This window comes from Chelonoidis abingdonii, chromosome 6 (assembly GCF_003597395.2).
Source record: "Chelonoidis abingdonii isolate Lonesome George chromosome 6, CheloAbing_2.0, whole genome shotgun sequence".
Taxonomy (NCBI): Eukaryota; Metazoa; Chordata; order Testudines; family Testudinidae; genus Chelonoidis; species Chelonoidis abingdonii.
In genome coordinates, this window is record NC_133774.1 from 137,270,441 (window position 1) to 137,284,150 (window position 13,710).

Below are 13,710 nucleotides of genomic sequence, written 5' to 3' on the forward strand. Positions count from 1 at the left end.
CCCAGAGTGAACAACCACCAAATTCTAACAGCACACACAAAAACTTCCCTCCCTCAAGATTTGAAAGTATCCTGTCCTCTGATTGGTTCTCTGGTCAGGTGACAGCCAGGCTTACTGAACATGATAACCCTTTACAGTCAAAAGAGATATAAAGTACTTCTGTTCTATTAACTCCTACTATCTGTTTATGACAGAAGGAGATTCCAACACCTCCCAACGTAACCCATTCCAGTGCTTCACCACCCTCCTAGTGAAAAAAAAGTTTTTCCTAATATCCAACCTAGACCTCCCCCACGGCAACTTGAGACCATTGCTCCTTGTTCTGTCATCTGCTACCACTGAAAACGAAGCTGTGGAAGACATAGCCTTGGAGAAGTTAGGCTGCTGGTCCTTTATTCAATAGCCTGTCCAGACAGCGAAGTCTTAAACGCTGTCCTGAACCAAAGCAGATTCTGTTACAGAATAAAATTCTATTACTCGGAACAAAAAATTCTTCTTTATTAGTTCTCGACATATACTGGCTGGCACTCAGCAGTTCTTGAAAGCATCCAACTACTTGTTACTGTGCAGTGTCACACAACTCAGAAGATCATTCACAAACAAAATCGAAGGATGCATTAACAATGTTATATTTCTGTATACACACACAGCGCATTTACCACGATTCATAGTGGGCTGCAAAAGAGCAGAGCCAGGTGTAGCAGACCACTATGCTGTATGCTACTCTGGCTCACAGTTACAATGTTCTTTCATAGCTTCCCTGAACTGTATAGCTTCACGCTGAGCTCTTTTAATGGCCTTGCGTCTGGCAGTTCAGATTCAGTAGCCATATGCTCCACCTCTGCCCTCCACCCCATGGAAAGTTTTCCCTCTTTGCTTCAGATATTATGCAGGACACTGCAGGCTATTATGACCATTGGGATATTTTTCTCATTGAGGTTAAATCTTGTGAGTAAACAACGCTAGCAACCCTTCAAATGACGAAAAGCACATTTGACTGTCATTCTGCACTTCCTGAGCCAGTAGCTGAAGTACTCCTTGGTGCTGTCAAGGTGCCCATTGTACAGCTTCATGAACATGGGAAGAAGGGGTAGACTGAGTTGCCCAGGATCACTATCAGCATTTCAACATCACCAATGTTGAGAAAGAAAGTCCTTGCTTGCAACTTTCGGAACAGTCCTGGGTTCTTAAAGATGTGAGTGTCATGCACCTTCCGTGACCAGTCCACCACACTGATGTAGATGAAGCATCCCCAGTGATCCATCAACACTTTCATAACCGTAGAAAAGTACGCCCTTTCTGTTGATGTACTCTGTAGCAAGGTGGGCCAGTGCCAAAAAGGGATATGCGTGCAGTCTATTGCTCCATGGCAGTTCAGGAACCCCACAGGTGCAAATCAATCCACTACGTCTTACACGTTGCAGAGAGTCAGTCCTGCACACTTGCATGACAACAGCCCCTGCGGTAGATTTCCTGACTTCAAATTGATTCCCAGTTGATTGGTAGCAATCCAGCGTTGCAAGTTTCCACAGTGCGATCGCCACTCATTTCTCCACTGTTGGTGCAGCTCTCATTTTAATGTCCCTGCACTGGAGGACTGGGACACGCTTGGGACACACATCCAGGAATGTGGCCTTGTACATCCTAAAGATCTGCAGCTATTGCTCATTATCTCAAACCTGCATAATAATGTGATCCCACCAGTTAGTTCTTGTTTCTGAGGCCCAGAACCAGCATTCTACCATCTTGCAGCTGCTCCGTGACCAACAACAACCTAGAATCGGGTCTTGCTATGTCCCACAGCAATCTGTCCTCCAAGGAATCATAATGTTCCCTGCATCTCTTCTTTCAGCTCCGCAAATACTGCAGAATGTTGCACCCTGTTCTTGCAACAGTCATGACAGAAGTGCAGAGCTATGCAGGCTCCAGGCCACGTGGGTTTGTGGGATTTTGAAGGGGAAAAAAAAAAAAAACGCAAAAATCATGGGATATAGATCACATTATGGGATGGAGACAGTTGCAAACTGAGAAGTTGACCCCATGCTTCTAGTCATCCCAACTGACTCGCTTTGGCCCCATCATGCATTGCCAAAAGACTGGACGGTGGCAAGTTGTCTTCTATATGGAAAAAGACTTGCATTTGTGAGGTAAGCAATCCAAGAACAAACTATCCAAGCTTGTACTAGAACTCAATCTCTTGATGCAGTAGAATCATATAACCAAAGGGGGTCAAGATCCAAGTCTGTTTGGCAAAGTCTCTCTGGCTCAGAACAGCAAAGTGAGGGGAAACTTATGTAATATCAAGAGGGCCAAATACTAGAATAAGTGAGCCCAAACTAAAGCTGCTATGATCCTAGCAGCGCTCTCTTATGCTGTATTCCATAATAATTTGGGAAATACCCACCTCCAACTCCTTTTAGCAGAAAGGCACCAGTCAGTCCCAGCCAGCCCTTTCCTTCTCTGGTCTAATGATAGGAGCAACACCAGGTAATTCAGCTGGAAAGGTCTCAGAAGAAGCAGGAAGCCACTGTCTTCCAAAGACCTTCCACCAAGATTGTCTTTCACCTGATCTCACCCACCTTGCTGGCATTCCTAAGTTGGTTGAACTTCAGCACCTAGTGCAAAGTCCAACTACTCACCCACTAAAAAATTTAATAATTGGAGATATACCTATCTCCTAGAACTGGAAGGGACCTTGAAAGGTCATCAAGTCCAGTCCCCTGCCTTCACTAGCAGGACCAAGTACTAATTTTTGTCCCAGATCCCTAAGTGGCTCTCTCAAGGGTTGAACTCACAACCCTGGGTTTAGCAAGCCAATGCTCAAACCACTGAACTATCCCTCCCCCCACTCAGGCATTTGTTTATGGTTGGCTGGGATATGAGCAAATTATTGTCTAAGAACAGGCTCAGAAATACTGGATCTTCACCCTCTTGCACACTTAGAGGCCAGGGGGCTACCTAGATTTCATCTTGCTAGAGTAATTTTCCTCCATCAAGATGGAGATTCCAGTCTCCATCTCATAAAATTACTTATTGTGTAATTACTCAAAGTGTGTTCTGAGACTCAAGATCATCATCTGTTGTTTCAGCTAATAAGAGTAGTCAAACTTCCACTTATTATCTTGCAGACTATAGCAGAGTGCTTTTGATATCTCGGGGGGAAGGAGGATAGCCACCACCACATAAGACCTGAAGTTTGAAGAGAGACTGGTTCAGACATTGGGCAACAGGTTCAGTATTGTGATACTTAAACATTCCAGTTATCAATCTGATAGCTTTATAACAAAAATGAGATCCATCTTTTTAGACTCGAAGCTAAGCTAAGCTTTCTTGGTTTTATTTTTGTTAGTTTTTGTGTTTCAATAAAATTTACAACACTAATACAGTGTCTTATTTCTTCACCAGCCAGTGTGGGTCCAGGACCTCGGAGGACCCAGGAGACAACTGGTCAACTAACAGCCTGATGACCTCTCCTAATTAGTCCCTGGGTCTCATAAGTACCTGCTCTAAGCATGGTATTGTGATTGCATTTCAGATTTATTTTTTGGGATCCAGATGTTGAAACAAGTGATACATGCTTTATGCACAAAGCTATACATGAAACCAAGTGACCATAACAGAGGAAAATCGAGTGCTAGGGACACGACTGTCACAGCGTTCTTGGATTCCATGAAATTCTACCCACACTCTCTTTTGTTAATTGGGTCACAATCTACTTTTCCTGAACCAAAGGTGTTAAGAAAAGCAATTGGGGAGCATCATATTAACAATGGCTCTCCAAGGTTATAGAGGTTTCCTGCTGGCCTGATGGAACAGGACTAATGCATCTAGAAAACAAGTTGATATACATACAGTACATGCACATTTGGTAATTTTAACATGCACTTGGCTCAACAGCATTCTGAATGGGATGCTCATTGAATGTGGATTGGTAAATTATTCAAAGTATAGTGTGGATCATTCCCACCTGCATTTTTGGGTCTTGCATAGCGATCTTCAGACCTTGACTCCAATGTCCTAAATGTTCCTAGAGTATAAATAGAATAGGCACTTTTAGAAGAAATTTAAAAAAAAATCTAATGAAATTGAAGCAGAATCTGAAGTTTTCAAATAATTTTTACTGTAACTCCATTGCTTTGCTGATACAAATACATACCTGTGTTAAAATGGTATTTTCTTTTTTAAAAAACCCAGGAAATAATTTATTTTTAACCATTTTTTTTAAAGTAAAGTTTGCAAAGTAAAACATTTTCAGTTGGGAAATTCCAGAATTAGAGTTACCCAGGCAACTTTAGTTTGGCCCTCTTATACATCTGCATGATGACACAGCCCTTAACTGTATGATCACAGGCCATATTTCTACAGGACTCCGCATCGTTCAATGCACAGGGTGGATGGTGCTCTGGGAACAAGGCAGCCATTAATATTTCTTTGTATCTTTCTCATTCAGTGGATGACCCCAGGCCCTGCTCTATGCCACCATTCAAACCCTCTACCGAATGCAACACTTTAATTTCATTTCTATTGCACCCATCACCATAACAGCTTAACCTCACACACATTAATACATTTAGCTTCAACGACAATACGGGTTTAGGGTGGGTGAGTTGTGTGTTTTTAAACAGACAGTGCTCAGGCACTGGGAGATTACACCAATGTCAGCAAAAGCCTCTACTAGCTTTGGGTCTCTCAATGACTGGGTGCCCTGTTTGAGACACTTGGGGCCTGATTTTTTTCCCTGAATATGTAACATTGTATAGCACTCTATATATTCAAAACATGGAACAGATATAACAAGTTAGCCTTCATAACCCCCTCATGAGGCAAGTGTGTAAGCATTACTACTCTCTCAGAGGTTCTCAAACTTAATTGCAGCACAACCCCCTTCTGACAACAAAAATTACTACACAATCCCAGGATGGGGGACGGAAGCCTGAGCCCACCTGAGTCCTGCTGCCCTGGGCAGGGGGACAAAGCCAAAGCCTGAGCCTAGCTGCCCCAGGTGGTGGGGCTCGGGCTTCAGCAAGTCTAATGCCAGACCTGGTGACCCCATTAAAATTGGTTCAGGACCCACTTTGGGGTCCCAACCCACAGTTTGAGAACCACTGTGTCTATTTTATGGATGGAGAAACTGAAACAAAGGCAAAGTGATTAGCGCAAGGCCACAGAGTTAATGAGTATCAAAGCCAAGATTAGAACAACACAGGACTCCCTGTGTCCCAGCCCTGTGCTCCTGCACGCAGGAGTGCTCAGGTCTTGTGGAGGAAAAAAAACAGGCCCCAAGTATGGCACACGGAAAACGAGGAACACAGAGTTAGTGGCAACCTCTGGAAAGTTTGGTTTCCATGAGTGGGTAGAGGCAGGGACAAATTCCCATTCTTTTAACATAGTTTTTTGGTATGTGATGGACGCTTAAGTGTGCTACCCTGAAAAGTGATTGGGAAAAGATCAAGGGGTTTCATTGGTTCCCACTTGCTATTTCCAGGTCAAATCTCCTCTGTTTCCAAGTCAAACAATGGATTTCCTAGCTGAGCTCTTCTGGCTCACATCATCACCCACCAACAAGATTCTTTGCAGCTACAACCAAAGCCCTGATCTCGCAGTCTGCTGCAGGCAGCTGTGTGCACCCATGTGAAGCCCCACTGATTTCAGCAGGGGTCAGCCCACGTAGATCAGACTGTAGGATCGAAGGCTTAGTTAGCAATTCTGTGGCTGATGTACAAGCCAGAAGGGAATTCAGCTTGCTCCCCCAAAGTTATGTTGGGTTTTCCATGTGAACAGGAGTCATTCGAGTAGAACTGGTTTCTGCTCTACAGTCAGCTGAGTTGACTGACTACACTGAGGCTCAGTCTATATGGAAGAGTTTTTGATGTTCTCCCACAATTGCTGTAGCACCAGTGCAGCTCCACCAGTGCTGGCAATGATGGGCGTGCTAGGGCAGGGTATTCTACTGCTCACCTTGTGGTTGGAAGAGCTGTCATGAGGAGAGGAGGAAGAACTACTGGTATTGTTTGGCTTGCAGCTTGAACTACCATCTTGCAAGTCTGGTTGCTCCATTTTCATACTTTTTTCAGACATGTTTTTCATGTTACTATTCCCAGAGTCTATGTATGGCCTCTTGTTCGTTTTTGTCTTCCCTTCTGCTCGTGCGCCAGACACCTCTGTGACATCCAAGAATTGTATAGTATAGGGGTAAAGTTTATTCACAAGATGTAGAACCTGTCCTGGCTTCAACTTCACTTCTTCATCCTTGCCAATATCCACCAAGTCAACACTGGCTGGGTTAACTCCCAACTTTGGATAATCAGAAAAAAAGCACAATGTAGGAACTGGCATACAAGTATAGTCCCCAAATTCAGATATACTAAAACCCAACTACTCCAAACTGTTCTAGGGCAGCCCTGTCCCTGCAATGCAGAGAGAGAAGAGTACATGGCATCTCCTCCACCCTGCTCCACATACTGGCCCATTTTAATGCAAATCAAAAATTGGAGTTGGAGGTATAGATTTAGAGCCTCATCCTGCAATCAGAACCGCTAGAGCAAACCCTGCACCAGCATGAAGCCCTAATGAGCCTAATGGGATCCCACATGGGAATAGGGTCTGTGTTAGCAGAGCTGGCTGGGATCGCATACCACCATGAAGCCCTGTACCCCACTGGGGCCTGGGTTGGTGGCACTGGCTGTGACCCCACCAAAACATGCAGCCACACTGGGATCCTACATGGGTACAGGTTGGTGGAGCTGGTTGTGACCCTGCCTTGCCATGAGGCCCCCGTGACCTCAATGGAGCTGGTCCCACATTGGTACAGGGTCCACATTAATTGTACTGGCTGTGACCTCACACTGCCATGGAGCCCATGACCCCAATGAGGTCAGTTCCACATGGGTACAGGGTTCATGTTAGGGATACTGGCTGCAGAATCGAGATGTGTCTTCACCTGGGTATTAAGGCCTTTGGCATACTTTTAAGTGCTTGGAAAATAAATAAATAGCAGCTGCATCAAGTCTGACTCAGATATTCAGCACCAGAAACCAGCATCTTGGTTTCAAATAATTGTACTTTCTGATCAGTCTCCTTTATAGTGATATTTGTCTTCTTACTGTGCTCCAACTGCATGGCATCTTTGGAAAATTCTTAGCATAAGCTGGTTTATTTCATTGGTGACTAGCTCTGTGAGAAGAGTTTGCCATTCCAAATATGTGTGAGAACAGCTATGGCAGGCCTAATGCAGAAGTAATGCCATGGGCAGAACTGAACCTCATGTTACAAATATTTCAAATAAAACACAATGAAAAAATGTAACAATGAGTCCTCATGACACCTTAGAGACTAACACACTTATTTGGGCATAAGCTTTTGTGGGCTACAACCCACTTCATCAGATGCATGGAGTAGAAAATACAGTAGCAGGTGTATATATATCCGTAGTACATGAAAAGATGGGACTTGCATTACCAAGTGGGAGTCAGTCTAACGAGACAATTCAATTAACAGTAGAATACCAAGGGAAGAAAAAATCACTTTTGTAGTGGTAATGACGGTGGCCATTTCGAACAGCTGACAAGAAGGTGTAAGTAACAGGAGGGGAAATTAGTATGGTAAAATTAGTTTTTTTAATGACCCATCCACTCCCAGTCTTTATTCAGGCCTAATTTGATGGTGTCCAGTTTGCAAATTAATTCCAGTTCTGCAGTTTCACATTGGAGTTTGTTTTTGAAGTTTTGTTTTGTTTTGTTTTTTTGAAGAATTGCCACTTTTAAGTCTGTTATTGAGTGACCAGGGAGGTTGAAATGTTCTCCTACTGGTTTTTTAATGTTATAATTCCTGATGTCAGATTTGTGTCCATTTATTCTTTTGGCCAATGTACATAGCAGAGGGGCATTGCTGGCATATATCACCAAACTCAGCAATGCTCTTTACAGATGCCCTATTAAAGGTACACTCACAAAGTGAGTTAAACTGAAACTCTGACCTACCTTTTCCTTCATAGCTATTTACAAATCTATATAATCCTTGTCTGTTTCTTCTTTTGAAAACTCAAGTGCTTCCAGAAGCTCTGCTGGTGGCTCTAGAGGTAGCATTGTCCTCTCCAAGTTGGTTATAACTACGGCTGTTTTTGTCACGGTTATTTTTAATAAAAGTCATGGACAGGTCACAGGCAATAAATAAAAATTCACGGATGCCCGTGACCTGCCCCTGACTTTCACTAAAAATAGCCCTGACAAAAGGGGTAGGCAGGGTCAGCACCCACTGCTGTGTTGTGTGAGAGCTCCAGGGAAACCCCACTGCCTGCCACAGTGGGGCAGCTGCTGGGTCCCACCATGGCGGGGTCCCCCAGCCCTCTGCTGCAGCTGGACAGCTGCAGGGTTCCGCACCAAGGCAGGGACTGGGAGTTGCAGGGGCGGGGCTGGCTGGGAGCTCCAGCCCCAGGACAGAAAATGTCACGGAGGTCAATGGAAGTCACAGGCTCCGTGACCTCCATAACATAACCGTAGCCTTAGTTATAACCAATACCCCAGCATTGCTGGGGGAGAGCGGGACAAAACAGAGAGGGGTCAGCTCTTGGAGAAGACTATACTACAGTCAAGTTCACTTGAGGTTGAGCTACTTGTATTCTTGAGGAACTGGATTCCCTGCTTCCATGAAATGCTTTTAATTAATTATACAATCAACACTGGACAAAACCAGATTCAGCCTCTAAACACTGCCTCCAGGTTTCTCTTTAGCAGAGTTCCTGTTGGATATCTGCAAGGTCCACACAATGGCACTATGACTTGAAGCACCAGGCACTTTGCATGAGTAGAGGTTTTAACCGGAATCCCAGGATATTCTGCTGAATTATAATGCCCTAAATTTTCTGCTGCTTTTTGAATAATGCTTTATGCTGAATAAAATTTTCTTCACTTTCCATCCTGAACCATGTGCTGTTTAAAGGCTACTCCCTGACACCCTAGCACTGCACTTCATTCAGGCCAGAAGCAATCCTCGTATACACTGAAACTTGCACTAAGTGCCATCTTCAGCGGCAACTGAATACAGTCACAGTGTTCCCAATGTTCCTTGTACAGTTATATTTAAACTGTAATTAAAGCTTACTCACGAGGCAACCAGTGATTGCTGATCCCTTAGGGGTTTCACTGAATATAGTTTGCAGCCAGGTGTAAAACATTTATCAAGCAGCTGGGGTCTTTGGAAGAAAGATTTGTTTCTAATCAAGCTCAGTGAGACTGCAGTGGTGCTTTCTGGACCTGTAGTACAGCAGTGTAGTGATTTCTGTGAAAAGCCAGTCTCTATCTCTGGTAGGTCAGCAGTCTAATTTGGACACAAATTAGTTGTGACAAAGTTAATTACCATTAGATGGCCTGAATAAAATAAGATTTTTGATCCCAACTCTACCCCTAACAGTCAAGTGTTAGATGGGACTGCAAGGATAACTCCCAAGATGATCAGGTACTATGATGAGTAACGTACCCAGAAATGAGGACAAACAGAGAGGCCTTGTCAAGGCTAGGAAAACAGGCTGATTTATTAAATATATCTGCTAACCCTGGAGGAGGAACCTAGTAAAGGTGTTAAACCCTGTCTACCCTGGATGCTAAATAGCGTTTTAAATTGTGTTAATTAAAAAACACTACCTTTTCTCCCAGTCTAGACAGCCCAGACAGGCCACCCCCAGGCCCCAGCAATGGGGGTGGAGGGGCAACATGAGCAGCAGCAGAAATCTTAGGCCACGTCTACACCACAGGACTATAGCACCACAGCAATGCCATAACGAGACACAGCCCTCCAGTAACAGATGGGGTTTTTCCATCACTGTATTAGCACCATCTCCCTGAGCAACAGTAGCTAGGTTAATGGAAGCATTCTTCCGTTGACCTAGCTGCATCTACATCCGCAGTTAGGTTGGCATAGCTACAGTTCTCAAGGGTGTGGATTCCTCACACCCCAAGCAACGTAGCCACAACCACCTAAATGTTAAATCTGGACCAGACATAAATACTAGCTATCTTCTAGGATGTTACCCGGTGTAAGAAAGAGGAGTGAAACAGCCCTCCCACTGCAGCATACAGAAGAAGTATTACAGCACTAGCTTATCCGCTAAACTCCCTGACTGACCCCTTCTCCAGTGTCTGGACATTTTAGATTACAAGCTCTGTGATGGGTTGTGTCATCTGCCACGTTTTGTAAAGCGACAAGCATAATGACAACCCTCAGTAAATAAAAGTAATACTGGACATCCATAAATGAACATACCTGTTTGATCTTGACATACCCTTTATTACAGTCCGCTTTTAGCTGCACTGAAAAGAAGAAACAAAGCATCAGAGAATTACTTAAATATAGGAGTCAGACTGCTGGAGTAAATTGGCACAGCTCTACTGATGCCAAATTCAGGGGGGGATCTGGCCCACAATGTATGTTCCTATTAGCTTTCATCAAATGGGTGAAGACAGAAATATAGATCCTAACTGAACTCACTCCTTCAGTTTATTTAGTTAATTTACAATTAATAAATAATACTGAGAGAGTCAACACATCTATTTAGATGCCTTGACAGGTATATTAAAACTGTATGCAGCTTAAACACAGCACCGACCTCATTTTGAGTTCACATTTTCTGAAATCCCAGATTTCTGTATTAAAGTTGTGTCAACGTGTATTGCTAATATTCTTCTCCCTAGACAAAATTACAAGCATCTACACAGCAGATTGCTAGAAATTACAATGATACTACTTAACGACTGTCCTGCCTTATCAATGGGATTTCTATTAATGCACATGAAATAAAGTTTCCCAGCATTGGCCTTCCTAAAGTTCCAGCGCTCACATGTGGCTTATAAACCATAAAGTTTTTTGACTCACACCTGTATAATGATTCCAGTCATAAGCAATTGACTGATGTGCCTGAACAAAGGAGGAAATAAATTGGAGTCATCCCAAGCATCCTCTCTCATAAGATTTTATAGATTTTTCAAAGAGCTAAGCTTGGTTGTCAAAATATTCGACAGAGCTTCTTTAAAAAAATTGCAGCTAGCACCACTTGGTATTTTATAGTTGTACTAGAGGATATGATACAAAGGAAACTATGACTAAATCATATACTCACTACAGAACCTTTTATAGAGTTCTATAGCAGTGGTTCTCAAACTAGGGCCACTGCTTGTTCAGGGAAAGCCCCTGGCAGGCTGGGCCAGTTTGTTTACCTACCCTGTCCGCAGGATCCGCCAAGCGTGGCTCCCACTGGCTGTGACTTGCCACTCCAGGCCAATGGGGGCTGCAGGAAGCGGCATGGGCCAAGGGACGTGCTGGCCGCCCTTCCCGCAGCCCCCATTGGTCTGGAGCGGTGAACTGCGGCCAATGGAGCCGCGATCGGCCGAACCTGCAGATGCAGCAGGTAAACAAACCAGCCCCACCTGCCAGGGGCTTTCCCTGAACAAGCGGCCACCCTAGTTTGAGAACCACTGTTCTATAGAATTTAACAGAGACTGCTACCCTTGCTACAAAATGCCTATAGTTACTTTTCAATTTATGAAATGCACATACTGGCACTTCTAGGAAGATGAACAATATATAAAAATCAAATTCACTGGAACCTGGAGAGAATGTCAAACTCAAAACACTCTCCACCATCCATAAAAGCAGCAAAGAGTCCTGTGGCATCTTATAGACTAACAGACATATTGGAGCATGAACTTTCGTGGCTCCAAGCTCATGCTCCAATATGTCTGTTAGTCTATAAGGTGCCACAGGACTCTTTGCTGCTTTCACAGATCCAGATTAACACAGCTACCCCCTGATACTCTCCACCATCTATCAGTTCTATATGAGTTTACAGGTTTTCAACAGACTATGTATAAAACTGTTTTACAAAGATCAATTTCTACTCCTCCTGGTGGCAGAAACGCCATGTTCCCTCATGCCTGTCAGATTATACGGCCCTTTGCAAGCTCCTATAAAGAGAACAGAATAGCTATAATAGGTAAGTATCAGAGGGGTAGCTGTGTTAGTCTGGATCTGTAAAAGCAGCAAAGAATCCTGTGGTACCTTATAGACTAACAAAGGTCTTGGAGCATGAGCTTTCGTAGGTGAATTCGTATTCACCTACGAAAGCTCATGCTCCAGAACCTCTGTTAGTCTATAAGGTACCACAGGCTTCTTTGCTGCTATAATAGGTAAGCAGCTCTACCTAGAGAGCAGAGATCTTCTGTGGCTAGAAGACCCACTGGATTGGAGCCCCATGACTGATGATTACACAGCAAGCCAGAGAGATGCCTGTTTTGGTTTTCAGAGAGAAGCTGTAGTTCCCACCTGAACTGCCTAATCCTTAAACGTAAGATTAAACCTCAATCACTGCCAGCTGGGCTTTAGAGTTTACAGTCTATCAAAATAATGTAACCAAACAGAAGAACAAAATGAATCTCACAATCTGACATGACACCATCACAGAATTTTTATACTTGTACCTCACAGGTTTCTTACACTATTTTTGGAACTGCTGGGTTGTCATCTGTAAACTGAAGCTGTAACTTACCTTGTTGCCGTGAACACTTCTTGTCTGTTATCTCCGTCTCTGGGCCACGTCCTATCACTACTGTTTTTAAGTGTGGCAGTTTGATTCGCTGACAGCATTTATCTTTCCTCACTAGCCAGCACACCTGCATTATTGCTCTGAAAAAAACAAGAGGAGATTGTCTGACAGGATTTCATTCAGATAGGGATTATGAGAATTTTTCAGGTTTATTTTACATCAGCTGGGAAAAAAAGCCACTCTTGGGCCAGGTCTACACTACAGAGTTTTGCTGGCCCCGTTTTAACATAGAAAAAACAAAATAAAACACACAATACACGTTGAAGAGGCAGCTATGCTGGCAAAACAGCCCTTTTGCTGATATAACCTGTGTCATTCTTAGAAGTGGTTCACTATATTAACAAAATATCTCCTTATGCCAGTGTAAGCTGCATCTCCACTAGGGACCATGACAGGAGACTTGGAATTCCTGGGTTCTATTCCCACTAAATCAGGGGTTCTCAATCTTTTTCTTTCTGAGCCCCCTCTCCTCCCCACCCCCGCCATGCTATAAAAACTCCATGGACCACTGGTGCCACAATTACTTTTTTTCTGCATATAAAATCCAGGGCCAGTATTAGGGAGTAGCAAGAAGGGCAACTGCCCGGGGCCCCATGCCACAGGGGGCCCCAGAAGCTAAACTGCTCAGACTTTGACTTCAGGCCCAAGTGGCAGGGCTCAGGGCCTCAGCCTCAGGCAACGGGGCTTCAGTTTTCTGCCCTGAGTCACAGCAAGTCTAACGCCGGCCCTGCTTGGCAGCCTCACCCCCGAAGGGCCCCTAGACCTCTGACTCAGAATCACTTCACTAAATCACTCATTGGGTGACCCCAGTGGTGAGCCGGAGCCGGTTCCCACCAGTTCCCAAGAACCGGTTGCTAAAATTAGACTTCTATAGAGAAAAGACAGTTACTCACCTTTGTAACTGTTGTTCTTCGAGATGTGTTGCTCATATCCATTCCAGTTAGGTGTGCGCGCACCGCGTGCTCGTTCGTCGGAAGATTTTTACCCTAGCAACACTCGGTGGGTCGGCAGGGCGCCCCCTGGAGTGGCCCCGCTATGGTGCCGGATATATACCCCTGCCGACCCAGCTGCCCTTCAGTTCCTTCTTGCCGGCTACTCCGACAGAGGGAAAGGAGGGC

At 44.2% G+C, this 13,710-nt stretch overlaps 1 protein-coding gene across 4 annotated transcripts in view; it reads right to left on the minus strand.

The window, feature by feature from the left end:
* The window catches only part of APTX (aprataxin), a 40,705-nt gene that overhangs the window by 11,695 nt on the left and 15,300 nt on the right, over positions 1-13,710 (minus strand). For all 4 annotated transcript variants that reach the window (XM_032786283.2, XM_032786281.2, XM_032786279.2 and 1 more), the window contains exons 2-5: positions 12,536-12,672; positions 10,258-10,304; positions 5,959-6,294; positions 3,968-4,027 (exon numbers count right to left, since the gene is read on the minus strand). In XM_032786283.2, coding sequence (XP_032642174.1) covers positions 3,968-4,027; positions 5,959-6,294; positions 10,258-10,304; positions 12,536-12,665 — 573 coding nt within the window. In that variant the 5' untranslated portion in view covers positions 12,666-12,672. The remainder of the gene's footprint in view (positions 1-3,967; positions 4,028-5,958; positions 6,295-10,257; positions 10,305-12,535; positions 12,673-13,710) is intronic.